The sequence below is a fragment of the Stenella coeruleoalba genome, assembly GCF_951394435.1.
Source record: "Stenella coeruleoalba genome assembly, chromosome: 13".
Classification (NCBI taxonomy): Eukaryota; Metazoa; Chordata; class Mammalia; order Artiodactyla; family Delphinidae; genus Stenella; species Stenella coeruleoalba.
Genome location: NC_137159.1, coordinates 32,262,984 through 32,285,682, shown reverse-complemented (window position 1 = coordinate 32,285,682; position 22,699 = coordinate 32,262,984). Strand labels below are relative to the sequence as shown.

The 22,699-nt window shown below is 42.0% G+C and overlaps 1 protein-coding gene across 1 annotated transcript; it reads right to left on the bottom strand.

Annotated features, from left to right (window-relative positions):
• Positions 1-16,046: 16,046 nt before the first annotated feature.
• BMP10 (bone morphogenetic protein 10) lies at positions 16,047-21,945 on the bottom strand (the record flags this gene model as incomplete). The annotated part of the gene is made up of 2 exons (XM_079940757.1): positions 16,047-16,984; positions 21,612-21,945. 2 exons carry the CDS (start codon positions 21,943-21,945, stop codon positions 16,047-16,049), a joined length of 1,272 nt encoding a protein of 423 aa, XP_079796883.1.
• Positions 21,946-22,699: the final 754 nt, after the last annotated feature.

Genomic DNA, 22,699 nt, shown 5'->3' with positions numbered 1-22,699 from the left:
AAGTGATTCGAAAAGATAAGAAGAGATTATGCAGGTAGGTAGAAAAGGGAGAAATTGTGTCCCAGAGAAATGGACAAAAGAGACAATTGCCTTATTCATCCAAATTCAAAATACATTGGACTTTGGCAGGGTATAGAAAGGTTCTCACATGAGGCACATGGCCACAATACAGCTGCTTCTTTAAGACATCTAGTTTTAGCACCACTATAGTTTTCTCAAATATTCCACTGACATATCTCTAAGCCACTGTAAGCTAAAATTTGTGATGAAATACCATGTCTTATTTTCAACATTCATTTATTCATTTGTTCAGCAAATAGATTGACTGTGAACTATATCAGGCACTGTTCTGGGAGCTGGGGAACAAGTGATACATGTGATATGAACAGAGGTCCATGTGATATGACATTTGTTTTTGGGTGTTGGCCTTAGTATAAAACTGTAACTCTAGGAAAATACCCTAAGTTGTATCCCTTCCCTTTTGTGTACCTTGTACACATAGCCACACATACATCTCCAGGGGAGCACATGGACCTCAATTTTGAGAACCCTGGAGAGTAGTAGAAAGGACTGTTGTTTGGGAATTTTTGACTCAGTCCTGCTATGAAAGCGACTTTTGATCCCAGAAGTTCATTGAGCCTCTCTGGCTTCCACTTCCATGTGGAAAAAAAGAGTTCAACTAGATGAAATCTGAAACCATTTCCAGCTCTGCAAATATATAAATTTATATACTATGGAGTTGGAAGAGCCCCTAAACTTATCTTGCCCGTCAGGTACTTAAATTGGTCATTAGTAGAATCTTGAGGAAAGAGTGGCCAAGTGTCTGGGGCACTTAAGAACAGAAATGAGAAACGCAGAGCAAGAAGCTCCACTCCAGAGACACACAAGCATACAGAAGCTTTGCCACGAGGTCACCTTCCCCTTATGTCTGCAATGCTGGGGGAATATACACATCTGTCCGAATTCTTCCCCCAGAACTCCCTGAGTCAGCCAGAAGCCAAGTCACAGAAAGGTCCACAATAAACCCAAGACGTAGGTGCCTTTGCTTTCCTATCTCCTCTCCACCCTCATTGCTCTGGGAACATGAAAGTGAAAATTCTCTGCAGCCTAGGGGAAGGTTCTGCGAAGAGCAGAACGCGCAAATGCAAATCACTCCCTTTTTCTTATTCTGGAGGAGGATGGGAAGAAGATATGGCCTTCGTGTGAACAGCGGAATTTAGAAGAGGCAGCACTCCTCCAAAAGTCACCTCCTAACCTTTTCAAATGCTTAGTGTGGAAAAGTCCTGGCAAGGGTGGTCTCTTTTTTTTTCAATCTGGAATTTTCTTCTCAGTGGTCACTGCAAAGCTGAAAATCTTGGAAATTCCATTTTGGCTTGTTTCTGTGGGACTTTCATTGCCAACAGAGACAGTTTCAGATGAGCCTCACTTAAAGATGTGTGTTTCAACTCCCCACCCCCAAATTCTAGTGTGCCAACTCCACTGGGCTTTGCCTTCGCTCAGAGCGGACCTCAGGTGGGCTCACTGGGAGCTCTGTGCTGAAGCCATCCAGGGTTATAAGGTGGTGCTTCCCCCTATGACAACCTACCACGCATGTGCATGCTTGAAAGTATGATAAAATCAGCTTTATGCTCAGCCTTATGGGAAAAGAATGGAAAAATGGAACAGGAAAAGGTGAACAAACTTCAAAGGTGGCCCAAGGTTTCCAGTGGAGGGGACAGGGGGCTTCCTGCCTTTACTGAGTAACACTGTTAGTTGACATTTATTGCTTCCTTACCCATTGGCACGTACTGTTCCAAATACTTTGTATGCATTAGCACATTTGATCCTCACACTGTGTCTATAAGGCGAGGTGCTTTCATTTTTCTCACTTAACAAATGAAAGAACGAGGCACAGAGAGGTTGAGTAACAGGCAGGCTGGCTCCAGCACCAAGGCTTTTCGCCACTATGCCACATTGACCCTTGGGGAGCAGAAAGGAGGCAGGCCTGGCTGAAGGATGATTGCATGGCCATCTATAGGTTCCACAAAGCTTGGTAGTCTAGGGAGAACTGACCTCTTCCTTTCCACACCTCTGGCCAAAGCACTATCCACTATTAGTTTGTAAAACTGTGGCCAGAATGTGAATTTTCCTCCTATTTCTATTTTCTCCTTCCGGCTGACCCTTCTTTGCTCTTCTAATTTTGTTACCTTCCATGTCACTAGACCAGAGTGGCCGCAAACATTTGTTCAAAGCAGGTATATTTAAGAATGTCCACAACACCTAAGTAATGTGTACACACACACACACACACACACACACACACACACACACCCCAAAATAGAAATTTAAAATACATTAAATTTAAAATACGTTATTTTCCCACTTGTTTAATAGAATTAGATTCAGAACTGAAAGGAAACTTACAGTTCATTTAGTCCAATAGGTCTCTGCTGGAGGCAATATCACCTGGGTGTGTTACAATGATTGAAGTTGGAGTGTGGTGTTACTTGTATTTAGTCGGGGAGCCAGGGATTTTTTTTCTTTTTTTCATTAAAGTATAGTTGATTTACAATATTGTGTTAGTTTCTGGTGTACACCAAAGTAATTCATGTATGTATATGTATATATATATATATATATATATATATATATATATATATATATATATATACACACACACACACACACACACACACACACAAATATATATTCTTTTTCATATTCTTTTCCATTATGGTTCCCTGTGGCCAGGGATATTAAATGTCCTGTAGCATGAGGGACAGTCCTTCACAACGACAAATTTTTCTGCCTTGAATGCCAGTGGTGTCCCATTGATAAACACTGATTTGAGTTCCAGACTTCATTTTACCGTTGAGACACTGAGCCATAAAAAGGTGAAGAAACTTTCTTCAGGTCTGTTAGCTAGTTAGTAGCACAGCCTGAGGTAGAATCTGGATCTATATATTTTTAGGCAAGGGCTCTTTTTGCTACATGAGAGGGTCTGCAGAGGTCAAAGCTATTTCCATAATAATACTAAGACGTGATTTGCTTTTAATCACTCTCATTCATGGAGTTTTCCAGAGGCCACATGGTATGTGTTGATATTGTACGTGAAATGTGTCAACATTTAGAAGATCTGTGAACAAATATTTTCCAAATAACGAATGCATGATATTATAGAATCCCTCTTGGCTCAAAGATCCATTGAAAGTGCAAGAAGACCAATGGCTTTTAATGTAACTAAATACAAAGAGTTCATTGATATCGTTTAAGATTTTATCTTGCACTTAACATTTAAGAAACTATCATTGATTGAGTTTTAGTGTAAGATCAAAGAAGAATACCCACAATTATCTGAACAAGCTATTAAAATGTCTCCCTTTTCTACAGCAAACTTGTAAGAGGTCACATTTCCGTCATCTACTTCAAACAAATCGAATGGTAGGAGAATGCAGTTGTATTCTATGAAGCCAGACACTGAAACCTTTTTGCAAAATTGTAAAGCAATGCCAATTTTCTTATGACATTAATTTTGCTTTGGAAAACATATTTATTATTCACAAAATATGTTCTTTATATTAATGTACAATGAGTTTGTTAATTTTAAGCTGAATTGATAAATACATTTTTTAACTTGTCAGTCTAAATATCTAATATAGTAAATATCAATAGCTATAACCTACATAAACACAAGCTCTTTGGAGTCTTCAATAATTTTTAAGGATGTGAAGGAGCCCTAAGAAGAAAACATTTGAGAACTGCTGTCCGACATTATATCCATTTGACTCAATGTGATTCTCTTTGCTAAGACCAGGACTCTTGTTTTAAAAATTATTTCTCAGATGATTCTAATGCACAAACTAGCTTGAGAACCATTGAGAACCACTGACACAGGACACCTCTTTACTGAAGAAAGTCTCATTCTAATGTTGAGCTGCAGAAATAGTGCCAGGATCAAGGGCATGCCTCAACAGGCCCACTGGGGACAGGCTGTCGGCTCTGCATCTACAGGTAGCAGAGGTAAACTTCCCAGAACTGGGAAGGGAGGTGATGCCAAGGAAACCCCTGACCCAACTCCTGGTCCATCTCATCAAGAGAAGCAGCTGGTAGTCAAACAGAGAATGAGCCTCAAGAGGAACAGTTCCATTTCTGGACATGATTGCTGGGTTCAGTGAGAAAAGTCATGGTCCCACTCAGGAGGATTATGATTCTCCCAGTGTCCCAACCAACCTCAAGGCCAGAAAGGGCAAAGAAGTAGCTTATGGGCCAAATTAGGCTCACAGGTGTATTATCTGTAATTCCCAGAATGTAGACACTTTCTGGAATCAGATGGAAAAATTAAAAAAATAAAATTTCAGATTTCTAATTTATCTTAAAATTGGAAAATCTGGCACACCCAGTCCTAAACTACTGCAGCAACAATTGTCTGGAACCTCATAGCTGCTGCTGCCAACAGCTGGAGGCTGAGCCCTCCGGTGGTCCTCAGTCTCCAGGTCTCCTCATCTGTGTATGTTACTTGCCTGGCCTCTGGGGTTGCCATCCCTGTTCTAGACAGTGCAAAGAGAATGGTGGGATCCCTTGATGGCTTAAGAAGAAGACAGGAAGTAGGGCTGTACCGGTACACGAGACAGCCATACAGCTCAGAGTGACATAACAAAGTCTGAAATCTGACAATGGAACTCCAAGTTGGTCTGATTTGCCTGGGCACAAGGGTTAGAGGCAAATAGTTTGATCCTTCTACTATTGATTTTAAGTTATTGTGCTAGTAATAGCACTAGTAGTAGATCTAAAGGGCTCATATTAGCTGTAGGTAGTTGATTAACTGCATCTTATTGGTGAATATCAGAGCTCGGAGAAACCAGTATTCTCCATTCAGCGTCTTTTGACATTACTGTGTGATGATGAAGAGAGCAGTTATAATAAAGCCCTTAATATCCTCCTTGTGGAAATCTCTTGCTGTGTTGCTGAATTTTCATATTTAGTCTTTGTTTGTCAAGCCAGTTAAGAAAAGCTACTTCCTCAAGTGTCAGCTCTGGATCCAAAAACATCTACCAAAGATAAGCAGTTGCCATGGCAAAAAACAACAAACCCAAAGGTGATGGATCATGGGACTTGGTTACTGTACTTGCCATGTGAATCCACACTGCCTTCAACCTTTACTTAACTCCACACGTAGCTTTTCAACACATGTCCTGGGCTGTCTCAAAAGCACTTTGCTTCTCACTTTGCAACTCCTCAAGCCAGTGGCATCCAACCACATTACGTAAATCCCTACTTACTAAATAATATTGCTTGGCAGTATTTGTCAAAATCTGGCTTTTGAACAACCACATTCATGAAGGTTTAGAAAATGCAGATTATAGTCTAGAAGCATCTGGAATGTTTTATTTGTTTGCTCCTCATTAAAACAAATCAGTATTGAGGCAAATCTTAAGAGGTAACTTTACTAAAAACATCTTGGTCACCTGAGGTTATGATATATCTAGGTCTTGTGATTAAGTCTTCCACTGACTGATTAGATGACTTTAGTTAAGTTACTTAATTTTTCTGCAACTCCTTTGTCCAAAGATCAAGAATTCCAAATAGAGCTTTAAAATAAAATAAACCAAAAGAGCTGAAAGAGGCCTCTAACTTTAGCTTAAACACATTGCTTAGCTATCTTGAGTCACCAAGTTTAAAGGCCTATCATGATTTGACTTAATTTAAGAAAAAAATTTTCCGATTAAGGAAGGATTTGCCATGCCTACAGATATCTTTCAAAACTTGATTTTAGTGACTATTCATTCATTTTGAATGTATCTTCATTTACTTAAACAAGCTCTTATTTTTGGAATTGAGGGGAGAGGAAAGAATGCTTGTCCTTCACCCCGTGTGTAGTCAGAGTTGCTCCAAATTACACCTCTCTGAGATCCTGATAGATGTTTCCTATGTTTGCAGGGTGGCACCTGGATGACTCAAGTCTGAGCCCCATCCAGGAACTCTAAGGTCAAAAGATGAGCTGGTGACCTGCTCTGGTGGAGGCGTGCAGAACAGTTACTGCCAAGCAGGGGGTACTCGCTGTCTCAGGATTAGGCAGGGCCAAGAATGCGTGTGTTCCCTGTGGCCCCAGTGTGGGAAGAGCACAGAAAAAAGAGAATCACCTTTGAGATTTCTTAGATATTAGCTATGGGGATTTTAAAAGATGGCTGAAGTTTCATCAACACACATCACTTTGGAAGATGGAGTCAAATCATGAGCTTGCTGGTTACAGATAGAATATGGCAGAAGTGATGTTGCCTGTCTTTCAAGGCTAGACATGCACCCTGGAAACCTTCTGCCACTGTAGAAGAACTCTGGTTACCCTGAGGTAGCCACATGGAGAGATAGCATGGAGAGACAGAGAAAGAGACCCAAGGTGCCCCAGGTCAGATGCCACACACGTGAACGAGGAAGTCTTGGAGATGACAAAGCCCTGGCCACCATCTGACTGCCTGAGATGCGAAGGAAGCCTCTCCCCCTGGAGCCTAATCAGCCCCCAGATTCATGAGCAAAATAAATGATTGTTATTGTTCAAAGCATTCTTTGGGTATGGTTCCTTATACAGTGGTACATGATAGGAACACCATCCTATAAGATCGCCTAAAGACACAATGGGACATTAGTACAAAAGAGCCTGGGTGGACCCCTGGTTCTGTGGGTTTTGCAGGAGTCAGCAGTCAACCCTCAAGTCACAGGAGCTGCAGAGTCAAAGGCAATTGCAAAATAAGAGGTTTTTAAAGAACCTGCAGGAGAAAACAAAGCTTTAAACTTTTTCTAGGTCCAGCGTGAAATTGGCTTATGTTAGTTAGTCCTAGCCAGGAAAAACTTTCCTATTCTCTTCACTTCTTCTCCTTCCTTTGACTATTTCATTAAGCTGGGCCAAATATTACTTGGCCAGCGAAACATTTTAATAATTTTGAGACAGGGAAAGCACCTCTAAGCATGACACACAAAACCAAGAAGCCACAAAGGAAAAGACTGACAGGTCTGACTAAGTGAAAATGTAAGACTTTGAATGGCAAAATACAATATGTTTGAAAAGTTGAAAGATAAGCAACAAACTGGGAAAACCACTGGTAGCATAAAACAAAGGATTAATTGCACATAATATGTAGATTCCAACAAATCAGCTGGAAGAATATGAACAATGGGTAAGAGACAGGACAAGTCTATTGATGGAATAAAGAGGATTAATCAAGAAATATTTAAAAATATATTCAAACTCACCAATCATTGAAGAAATAAAGTTAAAATTTATTTAATTAAATTTATTGTAATTAGCATCTGTATGAGTGTCCTAGGGATGCCATAACAAAGTATCACACACTGAGTGGCTTGAACGACAGAAATGGATAGCCTCACAGTTCTAGAAGCTAAAAGTCTAAGGTTATGGTGTCTGCAAGGTTGGTTCCCTCTGAGGACTGTGATGGAGAATTCATTCCATGCCTCTACCCTAGCTTCTGGTGGTTTGCTGACAATTTTTGGCATTCCTGCATCTTTAAAAGGTGTTCTCCCTGTGTGCGTGTCTGTGTCTGTGTCCAAATTTGCCCTTTCTATAAGAACTCCAGTCATATTGGGTTAGGGACCATGCTAGTGACCTCATTTTAACCTGGCTACCTCTTTGAAGACCCTATTTTAAAATAAGGTCACACTCTGAGGTACTAGGGGTTAGAGCTTCAACATATAGTTTGAGGGGGGACACATCTCAACCATCCCAACATCTATTAAGAAAAAAGCGATAATATTGAATATTGGAAACTACAGAAACAGACCTCTTGCATACAGCTGATGGGGTATGATGTGGTATAGCATTTTGGAGAGTACCTTGGTAGTATCTCTCAGAATGATATAGTCTAAATGTACACATCCTTTTTCTCCAGCAATTTCACTTTTGCGAATACAAAAAAATCCAAAATAGGTAAATTCAACATGAAAAATGGAAACTCTGAAGGTAAGATTTCCAGGGAAATGAGGAAGAGGGGGTGTTAGGGATTTGCTCCTGTTTTTAATATTAGGTATCGTGGTCAAGTGGATTTCAACGTCAAATCTCAAAGCTGTCCTTCAACAATGAACACTGCTAGGTTTGATTTGTGATCCTCTGAGTAATCCTTTAGGGAATCGATGGAAGAAGTACTTCATTTCCTCCAGCTCTCTCCCCTCAAGGAAACTTCTGAGCAATAACCAACAAAGACTGCCAAATTTAGCAAATAAAACACAGGACACCCAATTAAATTTGGAGTGAGATAAACAACGAATACATTTTGAGTATATCCATGTCCTATGCAATATTTGAGACATAATTAACAATTTTTCATTGTGTATCTTAGACTCAAATTTAACTGGACATCCTATATTTTATCTAGCAACCTAATACCTGACCCCATACTATATGAAGCAAGAGTGCCTGGCCCTTGGGGGTTAGGATACAATAACACGATTTCACTGTGTTGTGCTTTTGTAGAAGCTTTTTTTAAAAAGCAACAACAAAAACCCCAAACAAAAAACAAAACCAGAAAACCTTAAAGAACAGAACATGTGACAGCGGCAGCAAAAGAGGTAACAGGAGCTGGTCTCATGTAAATACTATGTTAATTAAAACAGATGGATCTGGAGCATAAACAAAATAGCTGCAGGGGGCTGGTTTTTGTTCTCCCTGCGTTTCTTAATATAGTAACTCAGTTCCCATCCTGTTAGCACTCTTCCCTTATCAAACATTGAACTGGGGTATAAGGAAGTTTAAATTACCAGTGATTGGAGAATCATTTTCTAAACACTTGAAACAGATGGTTTACTGCCTGAAAAGCATGCTTCTTTTCGGGGAATGGAGTGTTGAGCTTGGCTATTTCAGGAAAATGTTTGGCGGCAGCTCATGTACTGACATCACATTTGCCACGCGGATGAACAGTTTCCCCTCCGCTCTCTTCCTTCTGTCAAGTTTACCCACTGGCGAAGGTCTTATTTTGAATGCCGCTTGCTTGCTTCTTGCAGATTACATTGGGCAAAAGCCCGGTTACTCCTCCCCTATGACGTCTCACAGTTTCAGAGAAACACCAATAGCCATGATTTTTTTAAATGACTCTCATTTGTGAGTGTATGGTTGATAGAGTTCTGCGAGCTGAGCAGTAGTGGACTTAACAAAAAGAGAAGGTCCTTTTGCCCTTTCTGGGGGGATCTAGGATCCAGTCCAAGATCATGTGTTGCATATGGTTGTCATGTCTCTTTAGCCTCTTTTAATCTCTAACAGTTCCTCAGTTTTTCTTTGCCTTTCACTGAGGATTTTAGAGAGTACAGTCTGGTTATTTTCTAGAATGTTCTCCAAACGGATTCATCTGATATTTCCTCATAAGTGGTCAGGTTACGTCATACATTTTAGGCAAAAATACTAATGAGGGGTTAGAACTGGATTTTTCTAGCACCACTTCCATGCTATGGGAGAAACCTGGCCTTGTGTCCTGTGAGTGAAAATTTTCTGCTGAAACCCGATTTGACGACAGCGCTTCCCACTTCCCACCAAAGCATCTTAATTTGAAGTGAGTGGCCCAAAGTTTGTATAAGAGTCTCAGAATCACATTTAAGAGTAAAAATGGATTGGGGTGTCTGTGTGTTTCCGGGCTTTCTCCTTGGGGTGATACGAGCTCCTTTGGATCTGTGTGAATGCTCTGAGGAAGGTTAAGAGGGTGCAGGAGCTGGTTCTTGTAAACTGACAGTTTGGAAGAGTGAGTTGGAGATAATCGCATAATCCATTTATAACCGCCCAAGTTAACAAGCTCTCACCTTCTCCAAACAGGCCCCTTATTTACAAATAGTCACTTCTGCACAAAAGCGGGCTCTCGTCATGTGACTGGAGCCACGTGCAGTCCGTCTCATGGCATTATTTTCCCGTAACACCACAAAGATCAATTCGCCTTAGGAGCACTAGTAGAACCTGTAAATATTATTAAACGCATAATCTAAGATTTGAAAATAATTTTTGATCTTACTTTGTAGACAAACTACCCCCCAAATCGCTTGCAGCCCTGTCTGCCCAACGCGATGCTAGGCTCTATCAGTATATGAGAAACTTCCGCAACGACGGTGGCTGGTTCTGCGCTGTCATGCTCAAGTCAGACCACGGGTGGAGAACAGTCCAAGCTCCACCCTGGGAGAGGCACTCAGAAATGGAATTGTTTACAGAAGAGAATGAATGTGTTGCTAAAGAATTCAAAATCAAATCATAAGAATGGCTTTTCAAAGGTTTTTTCAGTCCAGCCCTGGCCTAGGCCTCATCTCGGGTTCTCAGCCCCCTTTCCTCCAGGACTGGAACTCTTGTCCTGCCTTTATCACTCCTCCTGATACCGGGAACAAGGGTCGTGCTCCCTGCTGACGCACTTGCCAGATATAGCCCACCGGCCAGCACACTGGAGGATCCCCTCCAAAAGAGGGGCAGGTTGATTGTCTGAGGGAAGGATTTGGTGCCCACCTGGGAATGTCTCCATGTCCTTCAAATCCCACATTCTGCTATAGAGTGAACTTCCTTCCAGGACAGGCAGCAGCATCTGTTTGTCCACCAGGCCTATTACCCTCTCAGGGCCCAAGTCTAGCCTAGGTGCAGGCCTTCCTTCTGTTTCCAGCTGGCCGAGGGAGCCCACAGTTTCTGGCCATGTGTTCAAACACACACTATTACAGGAAAAGGGGGACAGTGGATGCAGAAGGACAGGAGAGCTGTCTGCAAGCCAGAGGGACTGTCATGAAGATGGATTAGGTGTTCACAAGAGTTGGGAACAGGGAAGTTTTGAGGGACCCCAGGAGAGTCTTCAGTTCCATATAAGGAAGAACGCTAGCGACTTTCTGCTTACCTTTGTCTCTCCTGCAGTAACTCGTGGGCATGATGAACTAACCTATTTGATGAAATGAGTACAAAGCAATCCCTCTAAAAATGTACCAGCTGCCCTTAAGAAGGTAGCGTGTTCCCTTCTCATCACTAATATTTGCGGAAAAGATGAAAAGTGCTTTGGTGGCTGCCAGAGGGAGTGGCCCTCAGATAACTTCAAAATTCCCTTCTAAGCTTGAGATTCTGTAAAGTTTCGGTAATCAAATTTCAGTGAAATTTAGCCTAGATATGTCTCCTAAAGTAATTTCTGTTTAATCTGCCTCATTCCAAACTCAAAGAAGAAATATTTCACAATTATTGACAAAGAGGAGACAAGTTCATTGTCTATGTGTGTCTCTGGTATTGTTGGGATTCACAGAAAGTTGTGTAAAATGGGAGAAGCATATCCTCACTCTCTGGTGAGACCACTTAGAAGCCAAAACCAACTCATCGATTCTTCAGGCCGTGCTCTACGAACATAGCAGGAAGCTCTACTCCATCTGGATAGACTGTGAAAAAGAAACGTTAAAAAGAAAAGAAAAGAAAAGAAAAGAAACAAAAAAGGGAGGCAGGGAACGCAGAAAAGATTTCATCTCGAGGAAAAATAAGCTGCACATAATTATTGTCAAAATAATTTTTCCATTTTATTTAACAAGATGATTCTGAATGTACACATGTGGCTTATGAACACAGTGTAAAATATTTATTTCCATCTTCCCTGTAGTCTAATAATTACTATGTAAATTTGGACAGGGTTTTACACGAAAACATGAACATGCTTCAGCTGGTTCGGTGTGACCGTGGGATTCGTGGATTTCCCATGTTTGTGGAGGCTCGTTAGGTGGGCACGAACACGTCGACATCCCCACGGCAATCAGGCCAGACACTCACAAAACAAGTGCTCACGTGTGATAGGAACATGCGGATCACGACAAACGGGCATTCCTTGACAGGGTTGTTCAGATACATTTCCACACCCAGAAACACCCTTTTATGCTGCTCTGATACAACGTTATCTACTTGCCTTCTATCTAATGTGTGAAATCAAATGTCCTTGTTGGAGACAAGAAAATGCACAGGGTCACAGAAGCATTGCAATTTTACCAGATCCAAAAAGGGCTAAGTACAACGCGGTGACTCTGTGAAAAGATCCGAGGCCTTCAGATAGGGCAGCATCCCCTCAATGTTCCAGACAAATTGTAAATGGCTTTGCTAAAACACTGCTGGACTGTACGTTCTCTTGAACAGTCCAGTGAGAAGCCGTATGTAAAATTCCTTTCTATAGAAATATCTTTTACTTAGAGAATATAGATTCCGAAGGATACCAAAACATTTACTAACATTAATTTCTGGGGAAAGTATTTGCCATTAATTTCCAAAACAAATTATATTCAGGGAAAGAATTTAGGTACCTTGAGACTGATTCTTTCGGGAAATCACTAAATTAGCTTTTTTTTTTTTACATTTAGAGAGTAACGCTTCCAATTACAAATGGATTTGTCCAATTGGGTCTCTGAATTGCTAGGTCATTGAAGATGATGAATACAGTCAGAGGGGAAGCACCAGTTTAGGGGCAAGAAAGGGCCCCATTAAATACCGTCTCCATTCACTGAGCAGCGGACATCGTCCCTCACAGCCTGACATTTGCCTCTCACAGTAAAATGACAGTGTCAGCTTATGAGAATGATATTTATTGGTTACATATTTTCTGGAACACCTACACTTCAGTTAAAACTGTCCTATTTGGAAGTCAGTGAATACGCCAAGGGGCTCACAGCATGCCTACAAGATACAAATATACACAGTTACGGCAAGCTTCTGGCAAGGCTCCTCGAAGTAACAGGAAATGTTGATGCAAAAAGATAGAGATGAAAATACAGGCCATACACTGTAGAGGAGCCATACTCAGGGGAAGGTACTATTTGAAAAGCACAGAAGACTCTTTTATCCAAGAGGGAATCACAAACATAAAAATAAAATATTTGGTATTCTACACTATATTACAAAAAATAAATATATCCATCAATAAATAGTAGGAAGCCTAGAAACTTTTACATGAATATTTTGGTTGTTGGCTGCCAAAGTCCCCCTGCTACCTTTCTCGAGAGTCATTTAGGTTTATCAACTTCAGCGATGATAATTTTGCCATAAAAGTGTAAAAAAGACAGGTGTGGCATATAGCAAAGGTCTGTGACCAGAGAAGACAGTGGTGAGTTCTACTTTCCGAAGGATCTGACACCTTCCTGGCTTCATATTCATGCAGTGAGGTAAAGGAATTGCGAGCATGCTTCAGGAGGCCTGAGGGGAGCTGGCAGGCCTCCTCTATTTATGGTTGGTGTGTTTTAATTGTTTGATGACAAGAAAGCAAAAAAAAAAAAAAAAATGCAACTAGCAACATTTGAATAACCAATAGGTGGCTTTCTGCACTCTTTCCATAGGGTAGAAGAAAATCTTAGAAACGCGTGTTTACCTCTGGACTGTGGTAAAAGGAGAAACATCTGGCACATGCAGCCTGATTGCCAACAGCCTAGATTTTCACATCTCTTTAACGGAAGGGTGACTATAAGGGCTCATAACAAAGCTTCTCTAGGAACCTGGCAGAGCCAGCAGAGGGCATGAGGAGAGCAGAGCCTGGCACGTCACACCTTTAGGGTTCTACTATCAGCGTGCTAATAGCAGGAGGGCACCAGAGTCGTCATGCGTGGCTCCCGAGAGCTTACGGTTACGTTTGCGGGTATTTTGCAAACCAGTTGACATCACCTTGGTAGCTTGAAGTAGGCCATGGAGGGGGTATTTGCGCCATTGAAACCCCCAAATCAGAGCTATTCCCTCCCCACAACCCGCACCCCGCCACTGCTGGGTATAAAGCATTCACCAGCATACCACTGTCTTATGTATTTTACATATAAAAGAAAATTCTGCTTGATTTTTCTCTAGCTAGAACCATCCCATTCAACCAAGGTTTTACCGTATGTCTATTACAGTGTCCTTTAGAAAGGATAAGAAGTACCGTAGAGTATATGAGTGTCCAGTATGTACCATGGAACCATGGATGTAAAGGATGTACCCCATCCCATGGTGGGCACTGAGCTTGGCTCTATAAAGCCAGTTACACACACACACACACACGCGCGCGCAAGCACACCATTTTCTATGGAGGATGTCCCATAAATGAATGCTTCTGAGTCGCATGGCTTTCTCAAATTGTCAATCACTGTATACCCACTGATGGCCAGAATACCGCTCTTCCAGGGGCAATGGATTCTCCCACTCACCCTCTGGATACCAGTGTCCAACAGACGTGCAGAGCTGAGGGCCAAATTGGGCCAAGTGTCCTTCAAAATAGCTTCCCTTGCCTCTATTTTCTAGGGCAAGATGAGATTATGACCCCAGACGTTTGTGAAAGCAAGGCTGATGGTTTCGCAGGGTAAAAAAAAAAAAAAAAAAAAAAGTGCAAGCCTTCTTAAAGAAGTATTCAGTGGGGTGAGGGGGGACAATGTACTGGAAACCACATTCCCGATTCTAGGTTGGACCATCCGTGTTGTCTGCCTGGAGGTGTCAGAACAGTTTGAGAACTGCTCTGCTGTGGTTCTCCCTGCACAACACCTGTGGTCCTGCACGGGGGGCACTGGGACCAAGTCTCAGTGTCCTTCCAACTGGCCAACTAATGGGCAGATGCCCCAGACCATTGTCATCAGGAATACTTTCCAGTCCCTTAGTACTGGCCAGTTCCCAAACAGAAAGACTGCAGAGTGGGAAGGATGGGAAGGCTACAGGGTTTCCATCATGGGGCAAACCTGATTTCCAAATTCTGGCTTAGCTTTTGAGTCATTTGGTTGTGTGTCTCTTTATTAATTCATTTATTTAAATGTATTCATTTGGACTGTGGTTCCCTTTTTCTTACACTTAAGTATTCTTCATGAACAAAACATTTTATATATTAGCAACTCAACTAAATAAAATATCAGGGGGAAATCTAGAAATTAGAGCACTAACTCCTTTTATCCCAAGAGCAAATGCTTTCAGGTTTTCTCTTTGGGCTCAAAGCAGGGAAGGCCAGGGAAGATAGGGGACATGTGAATGGGAGAAGGACACAAGGTGCTCAGGCAAAAAAGAGGGAGGGAAGGGAAAAGGTGGAAAAAATCAAGAGCAGAGGTTCAGAGGCAAAGGAGAAATATGAAGAATTGAAGAAAAACAGGAAGAAGAGTCCAACAAACAGATCCCTTCTGATTTTTCCTCCTCTTGGTCTCTGTTAATTTTATTTTGTCCAAAATATTTAACTCTCCAATTAGAACTGCTTATAATTTTACAAACACGTCGTAGGACAGCATCTCTATCCTTTGCCCCTCCTCCCCTAAGAGCCCCTCCCACCTCCTGTACCCTCTGCAGCCATAAAGGCCAATACACATGGCCTTGCCTTCCTGTTGCCTTAGGAACAGATGAAGTTCCCTCTGTTTTCCTTTCTTGACCAGGCACTGCCCTCTAGAGCACACTGGTCCCCTGTGGGCTCATTCTTTGCTGTTGTCCCTTAAGGCCACTGCCCCCTTGAAGCCACTTGGTTTCTGTATCCAATAACCCCTCCCTTCAAACATGCAGCCTCCTTTACCAGGCCCTGCTGCTCTGAGTAATAGCAGAAACTCAACTGACAAAAGCTACCCCTACATTTCCAGTAGTATTTCGGAAATGTAATACTTCCTAAGATGGTTCAATTCCTGGTGCAAATTATCCTGATGGAAATACTACCTAGAGAAGAGGTGACCAAGAACCTCCCACTGTCTTTTAACATATACACATTTGATTGGGTTATGCACGTGTGTGAGTAGAATCTGCCTCTATAGAACCAAAAGGATTTTATAAGTTTATCTATGTACACATATACATACACAAATATCTACCTCTCTCGACAGTATTTTTCTGCTTAGGGGTGTTGCTTTCGAATCGGCCTAAAGGGCAAGTAGTGTGGGCTTGCCACTTACTATTAGAGATGGCATTGCCGGGAAATGGCAAGTCCAAAGAAACATAGATTGGAAGGGACTAGACTGTGGAGTAAATTATGCATTTCCTACAACAAAACCGCCCTGTCAAATTCCCTAAGGCAGCAAGCTTCTATGATCTGTACACCCTTATTAAATAATCTCATTAAATAGGAACACAAAATATACACATGTACAGTTATTAAATAAGCCACAGGTCTCCTCTCCTATCTACAGCCACACTCAGAGACGGCCATGCCCTCATATTTAAACTTGTAGGTGACGACCCCTTTGTCTAAATAGAGAATGGAGATGGGCTCCAGCTTGGTGGGCACACAGCAGGCTTTGGAAGCCTTCTGGGAATTCTTGAGGTGGACCAAGGCCTGGATAATCGCATGCTTTGTGGGGGTGAGGTGCTCTGCCAGGGGGTAATTGCAAACACCACGGCATTCGTAGGCTTCGTATCCGGGCGGGGCGATGATCCAAGAGTCCCAGCCAATCTCCTTGAAGTCGATGTACAGCGGGGTCCTCTTGCAGTAGTTTCCTTTTGCGTTCCTTCTGATGCGGGCAGTGGAGTCATAGATGATGTTTGACCTCATCTGCAGCAAAGCCTCTTCCCCAGGTCCGCTGGAATAACCTTCCAGTCCCAGGTTGTCCATTTCCGGAAGTTGCTCGTGGGCAATCATTTCGTTCAGTTCCTCCTTCCTCTCCTTCTCACTGCTTTGGTCATCAGAAAACACGACAAGCAAAGGGACATGCTTATTCCGGGCACTAGTGTCTATTTCCAGTTGTCCCCTGCCAACATCCTCCATTTCATGTTTGCTCTCAATATGAACCTCCAGCTGGTGGGTGGATGAGCCTGACTTTTGCCAATGCCTGATGGCATCGGTGACATCAAAAGTCTCCCACTCACTGTTGGTTCCATAGATCTCCCCTGACACCAAGACCAGCATGCTTCTCTCACCCTCACGGTCCCCTTTGCTCTCTAGTACTTCGAAAATGGTAATTTTCCGGTCCACTCCTTCATATATCATGCGATCTCTTTGCACCAGGGTGTACAACCTGAGTTCAGCCATGATGACCTCTTCATGGTGAGGGATGGACACATTGAAGAGGAGAGGGTATTTTCGGAGCCCATTAAAACTGGCTGGTTGGGAAAAGAGATCTGAAAAAAAAGAGAAATCACATTTGCAGTATGTTACAGAGAAAAACAGATGCTTATTTATTCAATAAGAGCGCCTGTCCATTCAGGAGGCTTGATACAGAGAGAATGAGGGAAAATCAATGAAAACAAACACAGTGTTAGCATTCTCTAAGAGGGAATACTGAAGATCAAGGGTAGAACGCTAGACTGAGTTAAGCTGACTAAAATGGAAAATGGCTGCCTCCTGAATGAGAGAAAACGCACCCAGCCTTGTTTGCATAGCTTATCCGTCACAGAATTATAGACCTGGGAGGGACCTTGGAGATTGTCCAGGCAAGCCCCCAGTTTTTCTAACCAGTGAGGAGCTATCAAACGAGACACGTGTGGTGGTTGTTTTTTTCTTGAAGCTTTTCAGTGACGCTGTCATGGCTTTTCATATTTGTACTTGTAATGGATGGAGACCCTCACATAGTCGGGGTCTTCCTGAGAAACAACCATGTAGCCCAGTGGGCGGTAAACCTAGCCCACAGGCCAAAGCAGGCCTGCCACCTGTTTTTGGAAATAAAGGGTTACTAAAGGGTTTCACCCATTCATTTCTGCATTGTGTTTGTGACTATTGTTGCACTACAATGGCAGAATTAAATCCATTAAGTCTCGACCAAGATCATACGGCCCACAAAACCCAAAATATCTACCATCTCCCTGGCCCTTGACAGAAAAAGTTTGCTGATCCCTGCTTTAGACAACAAAGCCTGACAAGGTCAACAGGATAGGCATGACACTAAGGGGGTCACAGCACTTGAATTTGGGGTTTGTGGTCCTCCAAAGGAAGAATGAGGGGAAACGAACCTTGGGGGGGGATAGATTGGTTGCCTTAATTTTGTACTCTTAGCACCTGGCATGGAAGTGCAGCACATAGGAATCGCTCAGAATGTTTATGAAATAAAATTGTAAAGGTCCTGTTGTCTTAGAAGCACACCTCCAAATATTATTATGTTGACACCCTATCTGAGAATTTTATAGGCGTCCAAATCTCCTCTATACCCGTCCCAGGTAACACCTGTCTACAAGGAATCCCTGAAGACATCTGTCATCAATCAAAAAGTTCCATGACACCAAAGATGCTGAGGACCACCAATTGAGGGGGTCGCTATCATCTTTGGCCGCCTTTCCCAATTGTATAGCCAATTCATGATTTCAGTGAGGTCCTTGTTCCAGATTGTACTTTTAAATATTTTTCTTTAACTTGATAATATTGTTTTTATACTAACTTCCTCTTTTAGACTTGTCCTAAGCAACAGTATTCATGAAATGAGGGGGTTCAAGATGATAGTTACGTGGATTTTTTTCAATCCACTTTAATAAAAACATATACTGATTTCACATGATTCACAGCTTCCTCTGGGTACCACCGAAAATCATCTCATACACTGCCAGTGAGAAATATAGGTCAGTGGAATGAATTTAAACTCTCTAGCGTGGCTCGCAAAGCTAGCTATGATTAGGTCTTAACCACTTGATCCAGTCATAGCTCCCATTCATCCCCTACAGCATGGAACATTGCAATTTATCAATTAATATTTGTAGAAATATTAAACAAAGTCTCCTATTTAAAGTAGACTGATAGGGGCTTCCCTGGTGGCGCAGTGGTTGAGAGTCCGCCTGCCGATGCGGGGAACGTGGGTTCGTGCCCCGGTCCGGGAAGACCCCACATGCCGCGGAGCGGCTGGGCCCGTGAGCCATGGCCCCTGAGCCTGCGCGTCCGGAGCCTGTGCTCCGCAACGGGAAAGGCCACAACAGTGACAGACCCGCGTACCGCAAAAAAAAATAAAATAAAAAATAAAGTAGACTGATAACTTCACTACTTGCCAAAACAGTCCTTTGCTTTACTGTATACTGCACCTTTGGATATGTTCTTCTGACCCTTGGAAAGCTCTACCCCCTCGTCTCCATCTATCTAGCTGTGACCCCTCCCTATGGGGCCCTCCCTTCTTCACCTCCCTATATGGGAGCCCACTCCTCTCTGGGTAACTTGAGTATTTACCCTCTATACCTCTCCTTTGACCTTGCCATTTACATCCTTGATTTTCAGTTGTCTATATGAATGGATTTTTCCCAACTAGATTGTCATCCTAATGGCACGTACCACAGCTTAACCTCCCTTCTATGCCTCCAATCTACCATGATGCTTTAAACAGAGGTAGCACTTTAAAAATATTAATGAGTTGATGTTTCTGGGCATCAGACTGAATTGATTTATGGGCATGACATGTGTCCTTAATACATCAAGTAATACGGTAGTTGTCCCCCGCCCCTTATAGGAATGGAGAAAACTTCATTCCCCTTGGACAGGAAGCATGAGAAGACCAAAAGTAGGGGAAGAGACTGGTTGTTCCATCCTTTAGAAAAATGCACAATAAAAGCTCACTGTAGCGGGAGGAAGGGTTTACCAAGGAGCACAAGGACATTTTTGGTGGTATGAATATGTTCACTATCTTGATGGTGGTGATGGTTCCAACGGATGTTTACATATGTCAAACCCTATCAAATTATACACTTTAAATATGTGAAGTTTATTGTTTATGCCCATGATACTTCAATAAAGCTGATATAAAAATAAGTTCACTGTGCATGTGCAAATATAGTAATAATGGAGATGTTACACTTCAGGCAAGGGAGCTAGTGTTTGCTGAGCAAATTTCATGTGCCAGGTGCTTTGCAAATTGTTTTATTTAGTTCTTACAATAACCCTATAATGTTGGTATTGGTATCCTGTTCATTTGATTCTGGAAGAAATCAAGCCTCAATGCAGAGAATTGACCTCCCCAAGATGACAAGGAGAGGTCAAAGCAGTGGTAGGAAATAAAGTCATGCTTTTTCCACCTTGAAGCAGCACTTGTTTTCCTCTGTTAGTTAGATTTGGAGGAGGTTTTGTTTTGTTTTCTTGGTCTTTGTCTCCTAGGGAGTTGCACTGAGCAAACGCAGAGAATCAAAGAAAGACAATAACAGCCGACAGGGCGAGCCCAGTGCAGGATTCATGACCTTGGGCTGTGCATTTTCACCAGTGGACTGGCAGAGGTGTGGGCAGCTGGGCTGTCTACTGAGAGGTTTGCTCCTACCCTCACTGATATTCAGTAATAAGAAGCTCATTTCCTCACCCGGACCATCGAAATCCTCCACAGAAGTGAGAACTGAAAAACTCCTATTTTCCCCAGGGATGCGAATACTTTCCCACCCACACCCTGAGCCAGCCACCCAGGGATCCGCACTCAGAAACATTAGGAAGGCTTCCCAGGGAAGGAGGATGTTTATTTTCAATTCAGACTGACCACAGAAAGAATCTGTAATTTCAGCTTTTCATTTCCATCATGTTACTAAATGTTACTAAGTCACATTTCCAATATGTTACTAAATATTTGAAATTTTGGCAGTCACCTAAATTTTAAAGGCAAATAGTATCTCCAGGACTGAGCAATACCTATTCAACATTTCCCCCAATGCCTAGAATTTAAGGAATTCATTAGTAAACACTGACATTTGTTTAATACTTCATAGCAAATGTAGTACTTTCTTACTTGTAACCGCTTTGAAATTGCTCAATTGTGTTACGTAGGTATATTGTCCCCAATTTACAGTTGAGGAAATTCGGATTCAGAGAAATTAAGCTAATTATCCACATCTACTAAGTCAACCCTGTCTGAAAAATCCAAATCTTGAGCTAAATCTTGTCACCGCCTTTTTGCTTTCAAGAATACTTGGCCAACATCTATCCAAACCCTCTTTTGTACCTGGTTAATGACTATCAAAGCATAATTGGTAAATATGAAAGAATTAGTTACTTTGGACCCACAACTTTTACCATAGATATTAGAAAAAAATTTTCTTGATTACTTGCACCATATTAAATAAAGGATTAACTTGCTAAGTTATTGGATTTAGTACTGAATAAAGATCTGGGGGCAGAAAACACACTTTTCCCGCTGGTATTTAAAGATTGTACATTGCTCTTCATAAACACACAGAATAAGCTGGATCGTTAATTGGACCATGCGCACTTCCTGGAAACTACAAACAGTGCTTCAAGGATATACACGTCACAACAAACAAAACAACACTTTAGGAAGAATCTCTAAAATATGTTTCCATCCTGTTTGAACATTTCTTAAATAAGGTCACAAAATGGAAACTCACCCAAAGTTTGAGCGAAACGCAAATCACAACTTTCTGTATTTTACCTATTGTCATCATTTTCATTCTATGTAGAAGTTGACAAATTTTGTAGTCAATTAAAAGCCAAACGGAATTGAGCCCTATCTGGAAAAGGACAGACAAAGGTACAGCGGTAGACCAACATTAATATTTTTTATTACCTGCTGTCCAAATTGAAAATTTGCAAAGACCCAATTATAATGTCAAAATGGTAGACACTTTACGGCGTTGGATTAAAAGATATTCTTTAATACCTTTCAATAGTATTTGGAAAATGACCATGAAAACAGTATAGACCAAAATGTGCCTGGTTTTGGGGTATCTGTGTACACACACCCCTATATAGATGTTTTCACCTATATCATCTCCATGCGTTGTAAATTTACTCACCGCTTCTAAAAACTCGAAGCCAAATTCGATCAGTAAAATCTCCACTTACCTTCATTCTTGAAACTCCTAATGATGTTGGCAGATGGCATGGAGGTCCTGTCTGTTGCAAATTTGTTGTAGAGTTCCAACATGTACTCTGGTGGGTCGACTTTGGCTGCATCCTGCATCGGGATGTCCGACAGGTTCAATGTCTTGAGAAACTCTTTCTTCATGCTCTGTAGCAGGGTGTTAAAGTCGACACCATCTTGCTCTGAGAAGACATCATCAAACAGGGGCATATCTTCTTCCAGAGGCGACTGCTCCAGGCTCATGATGGGGCTGCCAGAAACCGAGTGAGCCACCAGGCAGGAGAGAGCACACAGCTGCAGGGCCAGGGAACCCATGACTCTGCTCCAGCCCCCAGGCCAACCCAGGAAGGTTTAGCGCTCCTGGGCTCTAAGTGGCAGTTTTATCTTGCGGAGCGTAAATGTCTCGTGTCACTGGAGACAAGTTTGGAAACTTCCCCTCTCTCCCTCCCCCTACCACTCTTCCTCTCACCCCCCAAAATCAGGTTGCAGTAATTGGATAACAAAATCCCCCATAGGGGCCTAGCCTTTCTTATCTCCCTAGTGTAAACTTGTGCACCAGATTTTGTTTCTATCTTGCAATCCTTTTTTCTTTTAATGAGCATTTTGTAAACATTTCCACATTCTGACACTGGCTGAGAGATAGGACAATTTTCTCCTCGCAAAGGCTCTGCTTCTCCTCCTTTCAATTCACTTCCTTTTGGCAGGAACGCCTAATTTCTGCTTTTACGTGGTTCAGTTTCACACATGCATATAATAGACACTGAGTCAATACAATACACGTCCATGGTGATGTGTATTAATGCGAGTCATGGGGCTTTCATCCTCACATAAACATTTATGAAGAAAGACCAAATCTCCAACATCTCCAAGTTAAGCTAACAGATATAAATGAACTTATATAAATCTTTACAAGTTGACATTATTAGAAACAGGAAAGTATAAATTTCATGAGCAATAGCCTTTTTGGTACAGATTCGATCTGGCTAAAATGGCTTTTGAAAAATAGGGCAAGTGCTTCATTATCACAGCAACTAAAATTTATTAGGTGTTTTCCTACGAACAGGCATTG